Source organism: Taudactylus pleione, unplaced genomic scaffold (assembly GCF_031769625.1).
Source record: "Taudactylus pleione unplaced genomic scaffold, aTauple2 ptg000624l, whole genome shotgun sequence".
NCBI classification, from domain to species: Eukaryota; Metazoa; Chordata; class Amphibia; order Anura; family Myobatrachidae; genus Taudactylus; species Taudactylus pleione.
This window is the reverse complement of record NW_028285026.1, coordinates 790450-812397: the sequence shown is the minus strand read 5'-3', so window position 1 is coordinate 812397 and position 21948 is coordinate 790450. Positions and strand designations below refer to the sequence as shown.

Here is a 21948-nt window from a genome sequence, read left to right as displayed (position 1 = left end):
CTATAATGGGACTGGTGGCTCTCGTGGCGCGGCACACTACACATCTGTCTGCGGCACACTCGTGTGCCGCGGCACAGCTGTTGAAAACCTCTGCTCTAGTGGTTATATTGTATCATGCAGGCCGAGCTTCATATCTCCATTTTACTATATAATAAGTAAACAGGCTCTTCCCACATAGGTCACATCGGTCCTTTGGAGAGCATTACGCTGTTACATGTATTGTTGGGGTGTGTAAGCCCCACTTGTACCTATAATCACTAATAATGACACTTTTGTACCCTGTGCTCCTAGAGGTGGAGCAGATTGAAGCCATCGCAAAGTTTGACTACATGGGTCGCACTCCCCGGGAACTGTCCTTTAAGAAGGGGGCGTCGCTGCTCCTGTACCACCGAGCGTCGGAGGACTGGTGGGAGGGACGGCACAATGGAGTGGATGGCCTAATTCCACATCAGTACATTGTGGTACAAGATCTGTGAGTACATGATCCTAGCAAAGGCATTGGTCTTGTCCGAGGATATAAACCTGCTCCTGCCCATTGTCATCGGTCTGCATACCTCCCAACATGACCCTCTCCAGGAGGGACACAATGCTCTGGTCCTGGACTTCCCTGGTAATGTATGATTGGTGGCGGCTCCAGGGGCGGGGCTGCAGCACAGTCCAACATTCAAATAGGGGAGTTACACCAACTGCTAGTGAGTCCCAGCCAGTGATGTTGGCAGTGTGTGAGATGACAGTTGGTGACTTCCCTATTTGAATTTTGAACTGTGCTGCAGCCCCGCCTCTTACCAGGGAAGTCCAGGACCAGACCATTGTGTCTCTCCTGGAGAGGGTCATGTTGGGAGGTATGGTCTGTAACCCTCCGTCCTCTTCATGAGCCGCCCCGCGTCCCCCTGCAACTCTCACCTCACGCTAATCCCTCCCTGACGCTGGCGCTGTGCTCTCTCATACTATAGCGACGATGCCTTCTCAGACAGCCTGAGCCAGAAAGCGGACAGCGAGGCCAGCAGCGGACCCCTTCTGGACGACAAAGCCTCCTCTAAGAATGATATCCAGTCACCCACCGAGCACCTGCAGGAATACAGCTTTGCTGGGGTATTGGGCAGGTACTGTATGCCACTTATTTATTAATAACATCTAGCTATAAAATGCCAGAATACTCTGCAGCGCTGTATAATTGAGGAGGACTCGGTAATTACATACGGCTGGGTATTACTACTTACTATTATTAGACAGGTTAGAGAAAGGTGTAATGGAGCATACACACGGTCAGATGTGTCAGATGAACGATTGAACGATTTTTGACTGCATTAAAATGAATGGAATCGTCCAAATCTGACTGCAAGCACATCAGATATCAGATATTGTTATCTGACCATCGGGAACGCGCATCGTTCATCCTTCAGACATGTCAGATATGTCAGATTTTCCTTCAGATATGAACGATTGAACAATTTTTAAAATCGTTATCGTTCAGATCTGAAGAAAAATCTGACCGTGTGTAGGCACGAGGGCGCTGCTCGCAAGCTGACAATCTGTAGGAAGATAGGAGTATGATACATATTGGCTCAGACAGATTGCATTGAGAGAATGTGGTTAGTGAGGATCAGTGATCCAGACGCTCAGCGGGGTCAGTCTGGGGGTAGTCACTTTTATTCTCCTCCTATACACGAAAAACTAAGGCCCTCATTCAGAGGCGGTCGGAGGATGCAAGCGGTCGCTCAGACTCTGGGCGGCCGCTTGCATCCTGACCGGCCGCCTCTGTTTCGGTCGTTAGGCTGTGGGTTTACACCCACAGCTCTAACGACCGCTAGGGTGATGGTCGCGATGGTCAGAGACCATCGCGACCATCGGGGCTTACGACGAGACCCTAGGGTAGGGTCTCACTTGTCGTAAGCCCCGGAGAGCTTCTGGCTCTGTCAGAGCCGGAAGCTCTCCACTGACATCACTACAGATGTCAGTGGGGCCTCCCCCAAACGATAGGCGTTCCCATGGGAATGCCTCCGTTTGGGCTGCCACCCCCCCGGCCCACCTTACAAACGGGGCGAGCTGTCAATCAACCTCGACAGCTCGCCCCCTTTGGAAAGAGACCCGCTACGACCGGCACTGTCGGTCGTAGCGGGTCTCACGCATGCGCACGAAGTAGCCGGCTCCCTCGTGCGCATGCACACTGGACAAACATCGAGGCGGCCGTGCGGTCGTAGACCGTACGGCCGCCTCTGAATGAAGTCCAAAGTGTCAGGGGTAGAATAGAGGGAGGTAATCGGGTAGAATAGAGGAAGGTAATAGGGTAGAATAGAGGGAGGTAATCGGGTAGAATAGAGGGAGGTAATCGGGTAGAATAGAGGGGAGGTAATCGGGTAGAATAGAGGAAGGTAATCGGGTAGAATAGAGGGGAGGTAATCGGGTAGAATAGAGGGAGGTAATCGGGTAGAATAGAGGGAGGTAATCGGGTAGAATAGAGGAGAGGTAATCGGGTAGAATAGAGGGGAGGTAATCGGGTAGAATAGAGGGAGGTAATCGGGTAGAATAGAGGGAGGTAATAGGGTAGAATAGAGGGAGGTAATCGGGTAGAATAGAGGGAGGTAATCGGGTAGAATAGAGGGGAGGTAATCGGGTAGAATAGAGGAAGGTAATCGGGTAGAATAGAGGGGAGGTAATCTGGTAGAATAGAGGGGAGGTAATCTGGTAGAATAGAGGGGAGGTAATCTGGTAGAATAGAGGGGAGGTAATCGGGTAGAATAGAGGGAGGTAATCGGGTAGAATAGAGGGGAGGTAATCGGGTAGAATAGAGGGGAGGTAATCGGGTAGAATAGAGGGGAGGTAATCGGGTAGAATAGAGGGAGGTAATCGGGTAGAATAGAGGGAGGTAATAGGGTAGAATAGAGGGAGGTAATCGGGTAGAATAGAGGGAGGTAATCGGGTAGAATAGAGGGGAGGTAATCGGGTAGAATAGAGGAAGGTAATCGGGTAGAATAGAGGGGAGGTAATCTGGTAGAATAGAGGGGAGGTAATCTGGTAGAATAGAGGGGAGGTAATCTGGTAGAATAGAGGGGAGGTAATCGGGTAGAATAGAGGGAGGTAATCGGGTAGAATAGAGGGGAGGTAATCGGGTAGAATAGAGGGGAGGTAATCGGGTAGAATAGAGGGGAGGTAATCTGGTAGAATAGAGGGAGGTAATCGGGTAGAATAGAGGAGAGGTAATCTGGTAGAATAGAGGGGAGGTAATCGGGTAGAATAGAGGGGAGGTAATCGGGTAGAATAGAGCAAGGTAATCGGGTAGAATAGAGGGGAGGTAATCGGGTAGAATAGAGGAGAGGTAATCGGGTAGAATAGAGGGGAGGTAATCGGGTAGACTAGAGGGGAGGTAATCTGGTAGAATAGAGGGGAGGTAATCGGGTAGAATAGAGGGGAGGTAATCGGGTAGAATAGAGGGGAGGTAATCGGGTAGAATAGAGGGGAGGTAATCGGGTAGAATAGATGGGAGGTAATCTGGTAGAATAGAGGGAGGTAATCGGGTAGAATAGAGGAGAGGTAATCTGGTAGAATAGAGGGGAGGTAATCGGGTAGAATAGAGGAGAGGTAATCGGGTAGAATAGAGGGAGGTAATCGGGTAGAATAGAGGGAGGTAATCGGGTAGAATAGAGGAGAGGTAATCTGGTAGAATAGAGGGAGGTAATCGGGTAGAATAGAGGGGAGGTAATCGGGTAGAATAGAGGGAGGTAATCGGTTAGAATAGAGGGGAGATAATCTGGTAGAATAGAGGGAGGTAATCGGGTAGAATAGATGGGAGGTAATCTGGTAGAATAGAGGGAGGTAATCGGGTAGAATAGAGGAGAGGTAATCGGGTAGAATAGAGGGAGGTAATCGGGTAGAATAGAGGGGAGGTAATCGGGTAGAATAGAGGGGAGGTAATCGGGTAGAATAGAGGGAGGTAATCGGGTAGAATAGAGGGAGGTAATCGGGTAGAATAGAGGGGAGGTAATCGGGTAGAATAGAGGGAGGTAATCGGGTAGAATAGATGGAGGTAGTCGGGTAGAATAGAGGGAGGTAATCGGGTAGAATAGAGGGGAGGTAATCGGGTAGAATAGAGGGAGGTAATCGGGTAGAATAGAGGGAGGTAATCGGGTAGAGTAGAGGGAGGTAATCCGGTAGGTTAAAGAGGGAGGTAAAAGGGTGGTTCAGGACTTTGGTAGGCTTGTCTGAAGAGAAGAGTTTGGAGGCTGGCGGAGAGTTGTGTGAGGGAGGGCGTTCCACATTGTGGGTGACAGCTGATAAAACTCCTGTGGCCGGGAATGTGAGCTGGTAATGAGTGTAGATGAGATACGAGATGTTATACAGAGTGAAGGGGAGAAGTTGGAGATTATTAGATAGAGAACAGATGTAGGTTGGTTTAGTCTTGTATACGGCCTTGTACATTAGTAGAAGTATTTTATATTGAAATCGGTAAAGTACAGACTACCAATCTAGGGACTGCCATCATTGTTCACTCGGGAAGAGGCGATGGCGGCTCGGTCAGACCTTAGTCGCAGTGCTGGAATTGCAAATGCAGCCGGGGGTCTCATACACACATTTGTAAGAACGGAATTGCCAAGCTGCCTGCGTGCACTGCTGAATCACCCCAGTGTGTGCTATACAATGGTGCCTGTATAAATAAAGGTTGCTATTCTAAAGTATTTACTTTCTGAAAAGGACAAATAGTGGTGTTTCCCATAGTAACCAATCAGAATACAGCTATTGTTTTATAGACTGTACTAGATATATGATAAGTAGTATCTGATAGGTTGCTGTGGGACACACGTCCACTTGTCCTCTTTAGGTTTCATTAACCTCCCCCTAGTTACCGCCCTTATGACAAGTGCGCACCAAGGGGGGGATCCCAGTTGTTGCCCGCGCTGTCTGTATCCAGTATGTGGTGACTTGTGCTGATGATCAGCAGCAGATGTAGCCTGAACCTCGAGGATCATCGTCTGTACTCAGCACTTCTCTCGTTACCTCTTTTATTCCAGGGTTAGGCTAAGATCTGACGGGGCTGCCATACCACGCAGGAGGAGTGGGGGGGACAACCACAGTCCTCCGCGACCCCTGGGCCCCTGTATTGACACCCCACCACGAGCTGCTGCCTGTCCAAGTAGCCCCCATAAGCTCTCGCTGAACAGAGGACGGGTGGACAGCCCTGAAAAGCGAAGACTGGCGACATTTGGAAGCGCTGGAAGCATTAATTACCCGGAGAGGAAGGGGCTACACGATGTGATATCGCTGCGCTCTGTGACTGGGGGGACCAGGCACAGCAGCCTGGGAGACCACAAGTCGTTGGAGGCAGAAGCTCTGGCTGAGGTAACTACACACGGCTCAGCCATTACCACTGCGATGCTGCTATACAGATACATTCATGCACATAATATCTGTATAATCAGTCAGCTCTGATGTCATCGCCTTAATGTTCATGAGCAACATGTCACTAGGAACCCTGTGCCCCTTGCTGTGGTACAGATATAATAGGTCTTGTCGGTATGTGACTACGGAAGCTCTCTTCCAGCAATACTGTGCATAGACTAGGTCATAGAACTCTGGGCCTGATTCAGAGCCGGACACTCTGAGCAGAGCGCTCGCTCTGAATCAGGGCCCTCCTCCCTAAAAATGGAGAGGCCTCTTGGACGCTCGCATAGCTGTGGGTTATCACCCACAGCTATAGCGAGCGTCCATGATGATGGTCGCGATGGTCAAGACCATCGCGACCATCAGGCTTGCGACGAGACCCTGCGGTAGGGTCTCGATGCCGCAAGCCCAGGAGTGATTTTGGCTCTTATCAGAGCCAAAATCACTCCCACTGACATCATTACTGATGTCAGTGGGGCCGGCCCCATATGGTAGGCGTTCCCATGGGAATGCCTCCGTCTGGCAGCCACGCCCCCGGCACGCCCACCAAAGGGGGCGTGCTGTCACTCACCATCAACAGCACGCCCCCTTTGGTGCAAGACCCCGAGCGACGTATTCCTCATCGCTCGCCCGGGTCTCGCGCATGCGCACAACGGAGCTCCCTCCGTCGTGCGCATGCGCATTCGGGCACCATCGACCCGCTTGCAAGCGTCCTTCGCTCGCGAGCGGGTCCGAATCAGGCCCTCTGTCAGTGATCTATAATAGCCTTATTATTTACAGTAGGGAGTGCACCACCCCGTGTATATAACGGATTTGTCTGTACACGGCAATATAAACCCTATATTGTCATTATAAGAACGAGATCCATTAACATTTGTTGTCAATGTAATGTTATGGATGGAACAGATTAATAATGACAGAAATAACTGACATTTACAAGTGTAAGTTTGGGTACACACCGGACGATGTGTCGGCACGACAGGCTGACATATCGTTTCACTAGCACACATTAGAGCGATGTAATGAATGACAGAATGATCCCTCGTTTTGTCCTTGATTACCCACAAGGGCGCGGCATGCTATATCGTCGTCGGCCGTGCAGCACAACTGGTCGGACGGTATCGCATGGAACCCCGGATTGGGCGTGTACTGTACAATCCGGCTGATTTGTCTTTCCGATTAAGCCAGAAATTAGATATCGTGCCGACATCGTCCCCGTGCGTACCCTGCTTAACTCTTGGTGTATCCTGGTCAACAGCCCTTAAATCATACTGGTGTCTTTAAAAGTATTGACAAGTATTGTGCAAAAGTTTTAGGCCCGTATCCAATTTGAGGCGAAAAGTGCAGACTTTTCACCTGCTGGACTTTTCGCCTCCTTCGCCTGTTTTCCAGACGGAAAAGTATCACGCGCGTGCCCGCTTATCCCCGTATTTAATTTCCATGGACGCAAAAACGGGACTCGGCGAAACTGGAATCGGCGAAAAATTTTTGTCAATTTTCGGGAAATCATCCTTGGACCCCCCCTAAAGATGTCTTGACATGGGGGATCACTATGGGTACCCCCGTTTTTGCCTGCTGAAGGGAAGTCGGGTTTTTAAATAGTCACAGCAGGTGCATAAATGCGGCTTTGAAGAAGGTGATGAAGAATAGCATTTAGGAATTTTTTTTGGGGGGGGGGGCAAAATTACTATGCCCATCAAATTTGGGGTACATGGAAATGGGTGCAAGCGTATTTTTAAGTCCCTAAAATGATTTTTTTTAATTCTTCAAAAATGCACCTACAGCTACGACCGGCAATGATGAGAACACCTGCCACATACTTTGGAACCCCTCTGGATTCAATTTCGCTATTTTACAAGTGTGTTCCCTAATTTATTTATTTTTTAACCCCAAAATTAAAGTTAATTTTTTGGGGTGTCCCGATTTTTTTTACACAGATTATTTTTAGGGGACACTCCCAGGGGTGCAGGCTATTTTTTTTAAGTCCCTAAACCCCAATTCTGCACTTTTTTTCGCCAGCAAAACACTGGAGAAAACTTATCCCCATTTTTTTTAACAAAGACTTTTCGCACAGGCGAAACGTCTTTGTAATTGAATATGGGAATAATTGAAATAGGCGAAAATGAAGTTTATTTGCCCCAAATTAAATACGGCCCTTAGGCAGGTGTGAAAAAAATGCTGCAAAGTAAAAATAATTTAAAAAACAGAAGTAACGGTTTATTTTTATCAATTAGCAAAACGCAAAGTGAATGAACAGAAGAGAAATCTAAATCAAATCAATATTTGGTGTGACCACCCTTTGCCTTCAAAACAGCATCAATTCTTCTAGGTACACTTGCACACAGTCAGGGATTTCGTAGGATTATAGTCAGGTGTATGATTAACCAATTATACCAAACAGGCGATAATGATCATCGTCTTCATATGTAGGTTGAAAAACAGTAATTAACTGAAACAGAAAGAGCTGTGTAGGAGGCTTAAAATTGGGTGAGGAACAGCCAAACTCTGCTACAAAGGTGAGGTTGTGGAATATAGTTTCATGTTATACACCATGGCAAGACTGAGCACAGCAACAAGACACAAGGTAGTTCTATTGCATCAGCAAGGTCTCTCCCAGGCAAAGATTTCAAAGCAGACCGGGGTTTCAAGATGTGCTCTTCAAGCTCTTTTGAAGAAGCACAAAGAAATGGACAACGATGAGGACCGTAGATGCAGTGGTCGGCCAAGGAAGCCTAGTGCATCATACTTACTTCTCTTTGAAATCGGAAGATGTCCAGCTCAGAACTGGCAGAAACCAGTGGGACCCAGGTACACCCATCTACTGTTCGGAGAAGTCTGGCCAGAAGTGGTCTTCATGGAAGAATTGCGGTCAAAAGACTTACCATCAAACAAGGCCAAGCGACTCAACTATGCACGAAAACATAGGAACTGGGGTGCAGAAAAATGGCAGCAGGCCCTCTGGACTGATTAGTCAAAATTTGATTTATTTGTCTGCAACAGAAGGGAGTTTGTTCGCCGAGGGGCTGGAGAGCGGTACAATAATGAGTGTGACACAGTGAAGCATGGGGGAGGTTCCTTGCAAGTTTGGGGCTGCATTTCAGCAAATGGAGTTGGGTATTTGGTCAGGATTTATGGTGTCCTCAATGCCGAGAAATACAGGCAGGTGCTTATTCATCATTCAGTAACATCAGGGAGGCGTCTGACTGGCTAAAAAATGTATTCTGCAGCAGGACAACGATCCCAGACATACAGCCAATGTCATTATGAACTATCTTCACCTTAAAGAAAAACAAGGAGTCCTGGAAGTGATGATATGGCCCCCACAGAACCCTGATCTCACCATCACTGAGTCTGTCTGGGATTACATGAAGAGACAGAAGGATCTGAGCAAGCTACATCCCCAGAAGATCTGTGGTTAGTTCTCAAAGATGTTTGGAACAACCTCCCTGCCATGTTCCTTCAAAAACTGTGTGCAAGTGTACCTAGAAGAATTGATGCTGTTTCTAAGGCAAAGGGTGGTCACACCAAATATTGATTTGATTTAGATTTATCTACTGTTCATTCACTTTGCATTTTGTGAATTTATAAAAATAAACTATTAACACCGCTATTTTTGAAAGCATTCTTACTTTGCAGCAGTTTTTCCACACCTGCCTAAAACGTTTGCACAGTACTGTATATACCAGTCTGATTTTACAAGTAAAGGATAATATTTTCTTTTTTTTTAAAGATCCAGGAAGATCTGAAATGAGGTGCCAGACAGAACTCACTAAATTTACTGACAGACCTCACAGCAGGATAACATAACAATACATTTAGCATAGAACTAAGGGCCTGAATCAGAGCCGGACGCTCTGAACGAGCGCCCACTCTGAATCAGGGCGTGTTTTTTTTAATTGCGAAGCGGCCTTTTGGACGCTCGCATAGCTGTGGGTTACCACCCACAGCTTATGCGAGTGTCCATGATGATGGTCGCGCTGGTCAAGACCATCGCGACCATCGGGCTTGCGACGAGACCCTTGTGGTAGGGTCTCGTTGCCGTAAGCCCTGGAGTGATTTGGGCTCTGTCAGAGCCAAAATCACTCCCACTGACATCACTAGTGATGTCAGTGGGGCGTCGGACCCCGGACTCACCATCGACAGCACGCCCCCTTTGGTGCAAGACCTGGAGAGACGGCTTCCCCGTTGCTCGCCGGGTCACGCGCATGCGCACGACGGAGCTCCCTCCGTCGTGTGCATGCGCACTTGGGCACCATCGACCCGCTTGCGAGTGTACAGCGCTCGCGAGCGGGTCTGAATGAGACCTTAAGCACAATTATGTTTAGAAAAATTGATTGCAAATTTAGGACATTTAGGCGTTTCCTAACCTCAGTCTCATTCTCTATCGCAGGACATTGAGAAGACCATGAGCACAGCCCTTAATGAGTTGCGAGAACTTGAACGACAAAATACATCTAAACAGGCCCCCGATGTTGTGCTGGACACTTTGGAACCTATGAAGAACCCAGCTCTCGGCACCCCGAATTCTGAGCCAGTCAGCCCCCTGCACACTATTATGATACGAGACCCCGATGCGGCCATGCGGAGAAGCAATTCCTCAAACACTGAAATGATGACTACATTCAAACCGGCATTGTCGGCCCGCCTGGCTGGTGCTCAACTTAGACCACCACCCGTGAGGCCGGCCCGGCCAATGGTCCAGCATCGGTCCAGCAGCAGTAGTAGCTCTGGAATGGGAAGTCCAGCTCTCACCCCTACAGAGAAGGCTCTTCCCAACAACTCCTCGGAGAAGTCGGGGACCATGTAACTGTCTCAGGCTTCAGATACTGTTCCATGGTAATGTGCCGCACTGGCAAAGGTCGGTGAGAAGGTGGATGGGAGAGGAGCTCTAGAGTTTACACTATTAGACCTTTTCCATACATGTCACAGAGGCTCCTCTCGGAAACGCACATCCCACGTGGACATTGTCCAGAGCCAAACATCTCACACAGGATCCAGTCCTTCAGTCACCTCTACATTGCTCACCCCATCAACCTTCCAAACAAAACAGGCCATGGTTATATTCGCATCTGCCCATCAGATTGCCTTAAAATGCATTCCGAGTCGGCACAATTTGGTAAATCCTGTCTTAATTTTCCATTTTTAGCTGCCTCGTTGCTTGGTGTTACCTCAGTCTTCTGTACCTCATCCAGAGCTAATGGGAGTGCAGAGCTGGTGGCACTGTGGGGTGTCTAAGGATCTTGTTTGATGCAGTCTGGATTCATGACGTTTATTGGGCCTTTGGAGGGAAATGCTGGTGGACGGACTAGAGACATTGATTTTCCTGAAGGAAGACCCACACTTGTCCTCTGCACCTCTCTGTCAGTACCCTGCTGCTTTAGTTGTGGAACTCAACTATGGCTTCCCAGGCCCTAGAGATAGTTACTTGGTTTACGCATATGCTGTACCGGGCTTCATTGTCAAGGGCAAATATATGGGAGCCTGCTCCATATACCTAGAGCAATATATAACTTTGTATATAATTACTCCGAAATGTTAGTCATGTTGTCAACCCTGTGTAGGCCACAGGCCTAGCATTTATAAATATATATACGTACATCTATATAGTAGTTCAACCTATGTAGGAAAATGTGAATTATGCTTGAACTTTAAACCACAGAAAGGCTGTTTGTTCTGTCACTGGAAAGGAGATCTATATGTATATATATGAATATACATTAAGGAAAGCCCTTAGATTTTACCTCAGTGGCTTTATTCTAACTTTAACCACCGTACTCTGGGATTTAAGCTGGACCAAGGAAAACATAAGTGGGGAACATAATTTGAGGGACCCCGGGCCGGCTGGGAGTCACAGTTCAAAAACTGCTGGGGCTGCGTCAGGCCAACGAAACCTGTGTAATATACATCACTAAACACTGAGCCATTTATTCAAAGCTGAACGTATCCTAGTATAACATGCTCATCCCATTATGAAGTGCAGCAGCGCAAATTTCAGAAAACGTCTGCACTGAGCGGCCATTTTGAAGGAGACACTTGTCAGACATTCATTGCATCCACATCAGAGTAGACCTAATATGGGTCATTTTGACAAAATGATTCATCGTTCTGACTATGTTATGATACCAAATTGGCTCATATCATTTTAAATACAAAATGATTCTAGTCAACACTTGTAAAACATTTGTTTTATTTGGTTGCCTACGCGCATATATCCAAACATAGGCGACGGGATTATAGCGAATAACCCTCTACACACCAGTGTGTCGTGGCTGCTCTAGAGCGATCTGGAATACAGTATTGGCGCATGCAGGCTTTTGAGTAACATTGTGCGGCATGCTGACGTATCATGTAACCTGTAACAACCAATCAGTCAGTTACTTTCATTTGTCAGACTTGCAGTAAAATGATGGAAGCCAATATCTGATTGGTTACTATGGGTTACAGCACAAGTGTATTCTTTCTTCATGTTATTAAATAAACCTTTTAGCAAACAGTAATTGCAATGACTACAGAGCCAAGAGACTGCATTCTCACAATATTCCAGTGTTTTACAGTTTTAAAAGCTAAAAAAATTGATTTTGACACCAACTTTTTGATCTCTCGTGTGTGCACAACAGGAATAAGCCAGCCGTGTATAGTCAGTAAAAGGGAAACAAACCCCATTATTGAAATGTACGATACGCTACATGGACAATAAACTGAGCTGAACACTGCAGGGGCCAGGTTATTTTTATGCGTCCCCCCCCATAGCCTGATAAGGACCCCACATCACTGGTGTAAGTAGGCCACACAGACCCAGGGGTTACACGGGCAGAACAGCAGGGGCCACAGGCTGCCTCACGTTTGTTGCACAATCCTGCCAGCATGACAGTAACAATGATCGTTTCTGTTACTGGTACTTCCTTAATTACTCATTTATTTTATACGAATGACACTACGGGCTGGGTAGAGTCATGGATATGGGCTTCAATGTTATGAGGGGGAGGAGGAGCGGCCTAGGAGGACAGATTGGTAATTAAAATGTGGCCATAGGAGGGGACACAAAATGGCTGCTTCCATGTGTTCAGAGGCAAGTCAATGACAAGAAATGGAGCATGAGACTTTGCCTGTGTCATAGACTGAACTATAAGAACCAATGTACTTTGCATCGTGTGCCAGGTACATTGGTGCCTGGATTACTGAGTAACGTAATCTACCCAACGAATGAAGCACATACCATAGTGTTAGCATGACAAACGGCTCCCCCTGCAGCCGATCCTGTACATTACACACAGTTAAGTTCAGCCATACACATGCTGTATCATTATATATATACACACATTTGTACATATGTGATCGCGTGTCGGACACGGGCAGTCAGGGTTCCTCCAGCAGAAGCACACGACAAGGAGACTCTCCAGCTCCCGATATCTCCGGCCGGAGCTGTTTGCACTAGGAATATCTTTTAGTTTTATTTTTCTAATACAATGGCTGTGAAATGAACATTCCGTTTGTAATGTATATCAAATAAGGGCTTCAATTAAAGAGCAGAGCACAAGGGCGCAGATACATAGTCTTAGCTGTCTGGTGCCCATTGGATCCAGAGAACCTGTGTCAAAACTGCATTGAGTTGTTGGGTAGGACTCTTGGTGTTGGTGGGTATGAGCTATGGGATGGAGTTATAGCAGGGACTGCTTCAAAACCAGGGAGAACCCTTTGATTTTAGAAATTGCAATTTAGGACTCCTTTGTCCCTTCTGAAAAGAAAATACTTCTTAAGACTTAAGTTGGAAAATTAACCTTACGTCCGAATACTACAGACGGGGTGCGCCACAACGCCCAGTGAAGTTCGCGTTACACCCAGTGGTTAAACATAAATAATATCACTGTCATCTCTTGTTTATCGACCTCTACACATGCCCAAGCAATTAGCACGTCAGTGGGTACTGATTGGCACAGTATAACCCTGTACTTCACATATAGGACCTCATTCAGACCCGCTCGCAAGCGGGTTGATGGTTGGGCACTGCGCAAACGCCGCGCACGTGTGCAAGCCCCGCAGCAAGTGAGAAATTCACTCGCTCCGCTGCTCGCTACAAACGGGGCGGCTGTCGATGTTGATCGACAGCTCGCCCCGTTTTGTAGGCGGGGAGGGGGGGTGGCTGGACAAACAGGTGTTTCTGAAGGAACGCCTGCCGTTTGTGGGCGGCCCTACTGACATCACTTGTGATGTCAGTAGTGAGCTTCCTGCTCTATTTGAGCAGGAAGCTCACTGGGGCTTGCGACAGACGAGACTCTACCACAAGGGTCTTGTCGCAAGCCCGATGGTCGCGATAATCGCAACCATCACCTGGCCGCTCGCAAAAGCTGTGCGTGGTCACCCACAGCTTAGCGAGTGGCCAGGAGGCCGGGTTAAAAAAAAAAGCGGCCGTCCTGATTTAGAGCGAGCGCTCGTTTTTTGCGAGCGCCTCTGAATGAGGTCCATAATCCCATCAACTGTGTTTTCATTGTTTGAAGGCTGAAGCAATATATCAGTGAAAACGCAGCTTGCCGTTCACTAGTGACCTCGCCTATGTGCCTCGTGCCTCAGTGATAGCACTATTCCAAGTGAAGTTCTAAGCTTGATATTGGCACACTTTATAAAATGGTTGGCGCTGATGTGCGTAGGCGACGGGTACACTCAAAGGTGCTTGGAGAGAATTAATGGCATTCTTTGGGCAATTTGTGACTGTTCAGCTGCCCCAGCAGCCTGTCTGCACTTCTGCTGCAGATGTTCCTTGTTTTAAAATAGCTCATTACTCATGTTTATTTTATCATCTGTTTGAAATTAGAGATATCTGCTGGCATCTTACGTCCTGTATCCATCATGTTACTGCTCCTAGGCAGCTGGATCCAATCTCCCCAACATGATGAAATTGTTGTGATATATAAAAGTATATTCTCCTAACTGAGTGCTCCGCCCCACTTTGTGCCCTGGGCTCAGAGTTTGTCATTGGGCCTTTAGGCCACACCCACATGTCACCCTGCCGTCCCCTGAGGAGCAGGGCTGGCTGAAGCTGTTCTTGTATCCCGGGGTCGGAGGCTGAAGTCGCAGTATTCTAGTTGCGTGTGTGTCATTGCGTCACGTGTACAGCACCCTACTTACTGTCTCTGGACCCTTTCTTCTCGGGATCTTACGAATATCACTTTGTAATACAGTTTAAAACGAGATAAAGAGTGCATCAGGAAATAAAGTGATGGATATCTGTAAAGATCATTTTCAGGGCTTGTGAGGCTCTGTGTAGCTAATCGCATTCCGGTGCTTCGTTCCGATGGGTAATGCCATCTTCAGGTGGCGTTACCCAATAGAAGCCTATGGGCTTCTTTTCGGGGCGCCTATCCTGAGAGGTATCCAATCGGATCTCTCCCATCACCCCCCGCGGCTCTGTTAAACCCGGAAGGCCCTCTCCCCGGAGCCATCGCAAAGGACAGCTCTTATCGGGAGAGCTGTGCTCTGCGATATTTTCGGTACATACCGCGATAATCAACCGCGGTATGTACACGAAGACAGACGGGATGTACCACATGACGGATACAATGCTTAGTACGTTCCGCCCATAGAGTGACAGCAGGAGCAATTCCCTATCCGGTCGTAATTACTGGGCGGGAGGACATGGTTACAAGCACTTCCACGTGTAGTCTGTCATATCTGTATTTTGCCTTTAGTGCTCCCCTTAACGTAAACGTCTGGGCAAGCCTGTGCTGTCTCAGATCGGCTCTCCTAAGACTCCAAGGCCGACATTGTGTGCATCTCTGAATCATTTCCAAAGAAGGCAGCCATTTTGTGGATGATCATGAGCATTATCCTATTCATCCACTAGTAACCACCTCATGAATATTGGCGATTGCTGACAGAATGCCTATAGTTTTAGCCAACAAAGGGCCTCATTTATCAACGAGTTTTATCATACGCAACGGGTTTTAAAACTCGTTGCGTATGGTAATGGTGCCCCGGCCAATCAGCTCCTGACTTCATCTGTTTGAAAAATGGCAGTTGGGAGCTGATTGGCTGGAGCACCATTTATCATACGCAACAATAAAACTTGTTGCTGAATGGGCCCCAAAGTCTTTGGAGGACAGGTCCACTCTAAGTGTCAAATCCTCCCCCCTCCCCGGTCTCATTTCCGTCTCTCTCTGGCCAATGTACATATCTCTCGGGCCTATTCTATGCCTCATGAGTCCATTTTTGGGAGAAATGCGTGGCTGGTCGGCCACCTCTGATTGGCTGTTTGTATTTGTTGGCTCCAGGTAACATTAAAGGAGCTGCTGATTGGCTGAACCCTGCATAGCTAATGTTATCCTCTTCAATATTAATATTAACATTGTTTATGGAAACTCCCCTCTCTGGCTGAGCGTCTGATCTGATATGCTAATATATGCTAATGAAACTGATGTATAATAAATATCTTGACTGGATTCTGGAATAAATGGTGGTGTTTTTTGTAGAATGTGTTTGGTGTTTTCCTGAGTTATCCCTAGAGTCATTTTCTCTATATACAGTATAAGGGCATATCTACTTAAGGAGGAGAGAATAAACCACAACCAGCTCCAAACATATAAAGGGGAAAATGTACAGCTCACAACCTTATATCATTATATACTGCGTTATAATGTTATAGTCCCTCTCCTGTAATAACCCAGAGGAGTGCCAGGCCCTTCCGCCACCTGAGATGGCTCCTACTCATCCCTTATACTTACTGCAATAACCATTTGAATTGCGAGCACAAATATTGTACTGTTCAAATGGGATATAGGGCCTGATTCAGACCCGGACGCTATGCTGCGCTCGCTCGCATTGAGCGATTTTTCGCAATCTGCGCATGCGTATGATTCGCAATGCGCGTGTGCGAACCAGTCATTGCGATGGGAAAGTGCTCGCCCGTAGCCCGCAGTCGGGCCGCTATTTTGAGTGACAGATTGTGCCGTTTGTGGGTGGTAACAGGGGAAGGAGCTTGTAAACGGGGGTGTGGATGTGCGAACGCAGGCGTGCCCGACCGTCAGAACGGCGTTTAATGGGTGTGCATAATTAGCAAAGTAGCGTCATTACACACGTGACTGGGTTGCATTTAGCCTGAACTGCTCGCAATGTTGTGGTGGGAAAAGGCTACCACAAGCGCTGCGAGCAGCTCCGATGGCTCTCCATGTTCCCGATTAATCCTACAACTGCCGGAGATGATGTGTGTTGCGAGTGGCAAAGGGGCGTCTTTATACAGGTGCGAGCGCATAGTGCGGCCGCTCGCTATTACTTAGTGGGCAGCTTTACGCAACGCAGTGCGAGCACATGATTTAAATAGCCGGCCCCTTTTAGCCAGCGAGCGACTGCAAATAGCGTCCGGGTCTCAATCAGGTCCATAGTCACCATCCTGGCTGTCGGGATGCCGGAGCTGGAATCCCGACACCAGTCAGAATCCCGATGCTGACATACTGAAGGTAAGTAGTGGGGTTAGAGGTAAGTCAGGTACACACTAGATGATATCGGGCACATCGTCTAGTGTGTGCGGACAATGTCACATGATGAGCGCTCCAGTGCGTCGTCAGCGACATTGCCCGTCGGACCTGCATGCAGGTCCGACAGGCGACATCGTTAGCAAGGGCCATGCTGCTGGATGCAGCATGGCGCCCGCCGTCGCTTGGTCGCTGCTGGCATCGCCAAGTGTGTACCAGCCATTATAGGTTAGAGTTAGGCACTAGGGGGACAGTTAGGTTTAGGCTGCGGAAGGGGGGAGGGTTAGGTTTAGGTTGTGGATTCTGACTGCTGGCATCCCGTACCCAACCCGTTCACACGTCACTACACCTACCACAAGGTAAATACCACTAATATAGGAGCTTGTATCAGGGCAATTGGCATTATTTTATTTATTTCCTTAAATTTGTTGTCCACCTTGTCTCCGATGCCACAAAATGAGTTAGACACAAAATGTGCGCAAATGGGTTGCGTGATTGCATGGACCAATAGGAATACGAAGGTTGTTGCTACTTATTGGCCACCCGTCCTCATTCTGCCCACTTCCTAGTGAAATGGGCAAGATGGGAAGAATAACGCAGGAAATTGCGGGTCTATTGGAAGGGGGCGGGGCCAATATGACGTCATTCTATAATAATCGCATCATTAGGTCCCACCCCCTCGTAGAGCCACTATTCCCGGGACCTAAATATTCCAGGCTCACCCCTATCAGCTGACACCGGGTATGTATGATGTACCTACGAAAATGCCCAGTGAGACATTTACCTTTCCGTACACACTAAAGAGAACCAGGAAGATAGGACCAGATGGCACGTGGCGCTCTCCGCAGTAAGATCATCGGAACCATTTGCTGAGTCAGGAAGAGCGCTCAATGAAAATTGATTTCCCATAAGAATTAATTTAAATTGAATTATTTTGCCCTCAAGGTCCTGGAAACGCAGCAAAAAATAAAAATGATAAAACACAAAAAAATAAATAGTAGCTGACAGCATTTATTACCTACTAAAACATACTTATCAGACATATAAAACAGACGTATGTACTGTAATGTGCTTACAAAAAGATATAACAGAATATAATATAATGCGCAGCAGAGTTTTCTTACGGATTCGCAATAGCAAAACTAGCAGTTTCAGCATTCACCTTCTGTAATAGCGTACGGCAGGCTGAGTAACCCTGAGACGCCCATTTTCTATTATCTGAGCACAGTGCAAATCCGCTGGTGGTTAAGAACACCTCACCATCGACGCACCATCGGTTGCAGCAACGCCCACTCCCAGAAACGCTCATAATTTGCAGTTTCCTTTTCAGTCTGCATAAGCTACCGCTATCGCACAGCAACGTTTGTAGGTGCAGTGACGTTACGCGCATGCGTAGCAGCAAAACATCACTCAACTGAGAAAACATCGGAACCGTGGGCCTGAGGGCCTGATTCAGAGCCGCACGTAAGCGGCCGCTCGTTCGTTCCGAGCGATGTTTGCACAACTGCGCATGCGTATGGATCGTAATACGCATGCGCGAACCAGTCAGTGCGGCCGAAAATTGTGTGCTCACTAAATAGCGAATGCCTGCTATTTTGAGTGACAGGAGGAGGCGTATGTGGGTGGTAATGGGAAGGTGCTTGAAAACGGGGAGTGGAGATCAGAACGCAGGCGTGCTTAAAGGTCAAAACGGGCGTTTTATGGGTGTGCATAATTAATACAGCAGCGTCATTGACCACGTCACTTGGTTATTTTATAGCCAGAACTGCTCGCAAGATTGCGATAGGAAAAACCAACCACAAGAATAGCGAGCAGTTCATACGCTGGTCGATGTACTCGATTAATCTAATAGCGGACATGACGTAGGATGCGAGCGGCCAGGGGGCGTATTTTTCCAAAAAACGACCGCATGTTTTGTTCGCTCGTTCAGACCTAGAGGCGTGAACAGACCGCAAAGAGCGAATGGTTCATTTGAATAGCCACCCCTTTTTTCTGAACGAACGACCGCAAATAGCGTCCGGCTCTGAATCAGGCCCTGATTCAGAGCCGGACGCTCTGACCAGAGTGCTCACTCTGAATCAGGGCCCTCCTACCTAAAAATGTAGCGGCCTCCTGGCCGCTCCATGGGAACGCCTCCGTCTGGGCAGCACGCCCCCTTTGGTGCGAGACCCATAGCGACAGCTTGGCTGTCGCTATGTGGGTCTCGCGCATGCGCACGACGGAGCTCCCTCCGTCGTGCGCATTAGGGCACCATCGACCCGCTTGCGAGTGCTCAGCGCTCGCGAGCGGGTCTGAATTAGGCCCTGTGTCCATCCCTGAATCTGATTCAAAGTAGAGAAAAATTGCTGCCAGAAGCCTGAAGCAGACACTTTATCCCCTGTAGTTTTGTTGCGTACCGTATACTTATGGCGCAGTCCTAAAGTGCTGATCACACAGTCTATCTTCTAGTGGGATTAATGTATATTTAAAAGGATAAAATGCTTCTTCTCATTCTATAAATGATGTTAGCTGCATTAACCACAGGACTAACAGTATGTATCAGATATGGGCAGGCCGGCAGTACTATACTATGCAGCTAGATGATACATTTACCATAGAGACAGGAGTTCTTGCTGCTTCCTCCATGTGGTCGCTGCTGCTGAATGGACTGCACCTAAAATGCAATCGTTCTATATTATCATGGTGAGAATAGATGCTATGAATAAATGCTGTGTGCTCTCAAGTATACAATCACAGTATATATATTACACAGACCGATGCTTTGGGGCTGACTGCCACTCTGCGTCATAAAAGCACAGGGCTGCTGACAGGACTGGAGGACACACAGACAGGACTGGAGGACACACAGACAGGACTGTGTGACACAGACTCACTGACAGGACAGACGGAAACACAAGGAGACACTATGACAGTGGTGGATGACAAGCTCAGAGAGTCACGAACATTTATAGGATATACAGAGGCACAACCAGGACACACTGACTGTTAGAAGACAGGCTCCCTGGTCAGATAGGCACTCTGATAGTGCTCACCAGTAATATCTGACACCTCAGTGAACCAGCAGTCCGTGACTGCACTGGCTACACTGTGACTGCACTGGCTACACTGTGACTGCACTGGCTACACTGTGACTGGCAGTGGCTTTGGAAGCCCTACATGCCAGTCACACACAGGAGAGGCAGTCTTTATCCCCCTGGGATGGGCAGCTCGGGGCACGATTAGCAGAGAGAGTCCTTCCAGTGGAATCACTCCTCTCCCTTCAGGCAGCCCTAGCCAGCTACTAGGTATTGCAGGCAATGCAGTCCCTAGAAGCCTGTGTTTTGAGCATGTGTGGCGCCACCGCAGCTTGTGCGCATACATGGCTCCCGGTGCCTTCGTGATCCATTGCGCAGGCGCTGAGACCTGACGAGACATGCAGCACACGGTTAGTCTGTTCTGCTGCTTCCGGAACTCCCAAAGCTCCAGTATTATAGGGAAATTAAACAATTGTTTTGCAGAATCCAGGCTTTCTGGGCAACATGAAACCCCCCTAGGGTACCCCTTGGTTTTGTAGATGTTGAAAAGATTTAGAAGATGTGCAAGGCATGGCAGTTCGATCAAAATGAACAGAACATATTTGAGAATTCCCCTCCAAAAAAAAAATAAAAAAATTTTTTTTAAACAAAATCTGTTTCTATGTTTTGGGCTACCATAGAGCTATGTTCCATTTTAGGTGATGCTTTATTATGCAAGCAATTAAATTATTCAGAAGTTTCAAAATCTCATTACGGCTTGCTATGGTAAATGATACTGAAGTGCTCGCTACTGTTCCAGGTCTATGAGATCTCCACTGCGGGGTTCTAGCACATCTGTAATATCAGATGTCTCTAATGCAGTGAAGCCTAGTTCCGGTCAACAATTATTTCTATCGTTCTTGCACAATACTGTCAACTGCTTCACAGCCAGAGATATTGCGCTCATAGTTGCCTTTAGCTACACTTCATTCATAGTCTTGGCCATAGCTTCACCCCAAGACCTGCAAATGTTGCCACTGAAATCTTTCCAAACCTGGGTGAGTGTTGGAGCATTCTCGTTCTCACCATCAATCTTCTTAATTGTCTGATCAAAGGACGTGCGTAGATAATAAGCTTCGGAATTGGCAACAACACCTGTGGCGTTGGGAGGCGAGAATATAGCTCAGGGTGGTGGGATGCCCAGCAGCAGCGAGCCTTGTGTGCAAGTTTATTCTGTGCAACCTTGACAGTTGGTCTGAAGTGGTGGCTGAACCTGTCTTTAACGATGTCAAGTGAAAGGGAACATTATACTAGTGCAGGCATGTCAAACATGCGGCCCGAATAAACATTTTGAGACCTGACAGTGTGGGCTCACATATACACCCCTGCAACGATCGGAGCTCAGCTTAAAGCTGGCAAGGCTGGTCTCTAAAGTGATCAGAAGCCTCTGATCGCTTTAGAGGCCAGCGTTCCCTGTGATGCAGAACGTGGGTGACGTCATAACAACCGCTTCTCCCACATTGAGAGGAGCCTGCGACTGCCGCTCTGGATCTAGTTAGATTCAGTCAGCGGCAGCGTCTACGCAGGCCGGTGGGAGTGAAGACGGCGTGGACTGGAGCGGTGCCCAGCGGCCATCGTGAAGAAAGGTAAATATGTACTGCACAGACAGGTGAGTGGGGCCTGTTCTATACTGGGAGGGGGCACAGCATAAGGGGCACAACATAAGGGGCTCTGCATAAGGGGCATTACTGAGGGCACTGCAAAAGGGGCACTACTAAGGATATTACTGGGGCACAACATAAGGGGAATTACTGGGGGCACTGCATAAGGGGCACTACTGGGGGCTCTGCATAAGGGGCATTACTGGGGGCTCTGCATGAGGGGCATTACTGGGGCACTGCATAAGAGGCATTACTGGGGCTCTGCATAAGGGGCACTACTGGGGGCTCTGCATGAGGGGCTTTACTGGGGGCTCTGCATGAGGGGCATTACTAGGGGCTCTGCATAAGGGACATTACTGGGGGCTCTGCATAAGGGGAATTACTGGGCGCACTACTAAGGACATTACTGGGGGCTCTGCATAAGGGGCATTACTGGGGGCTCTGCATAAGGGGCAT

At 48.0% G+C, this 21948-nt stretch overlaps 1 protein-coding gene across 2 annotated transcripts in view; it reads left to right on the top strand.

Annotated features, from left to right (window-relative positions):
* SRGAP3 (SLIT-ROBO Rho GTPase activating protein 3) overlaps positions 1 to 15809 on the top strand; it is a 151915-nt gene extending 136106 nt beyond the window's left edge. For both annotated transcript variants that reach the window (XM_088454644.1, XM_088454643.1), the window contains exons 19-22: positions 292 to 472; positions 954 to 1103; positions 5007 to 5334; positions 9767 to 15809. In XM_088454644.1, coding sequence (XP_088310770.1) covers positions 292 to 472; positions 954 to 1103; positions 5007 to 5334; positions 9767 to 10183 — 1076 coding nt within the window. In that variant the 3' untranslated portion in view covers positions 10184 to 15809. The remainder of the gene's footprint in view (positions 1 to 291; positions 473 to 953; positions 1104 to 5006; positions 5335 to 9766) is intronic.
* The last annotated feature ends 6139 nt before the right edge of the window (positions 15810 to 21948 follow it).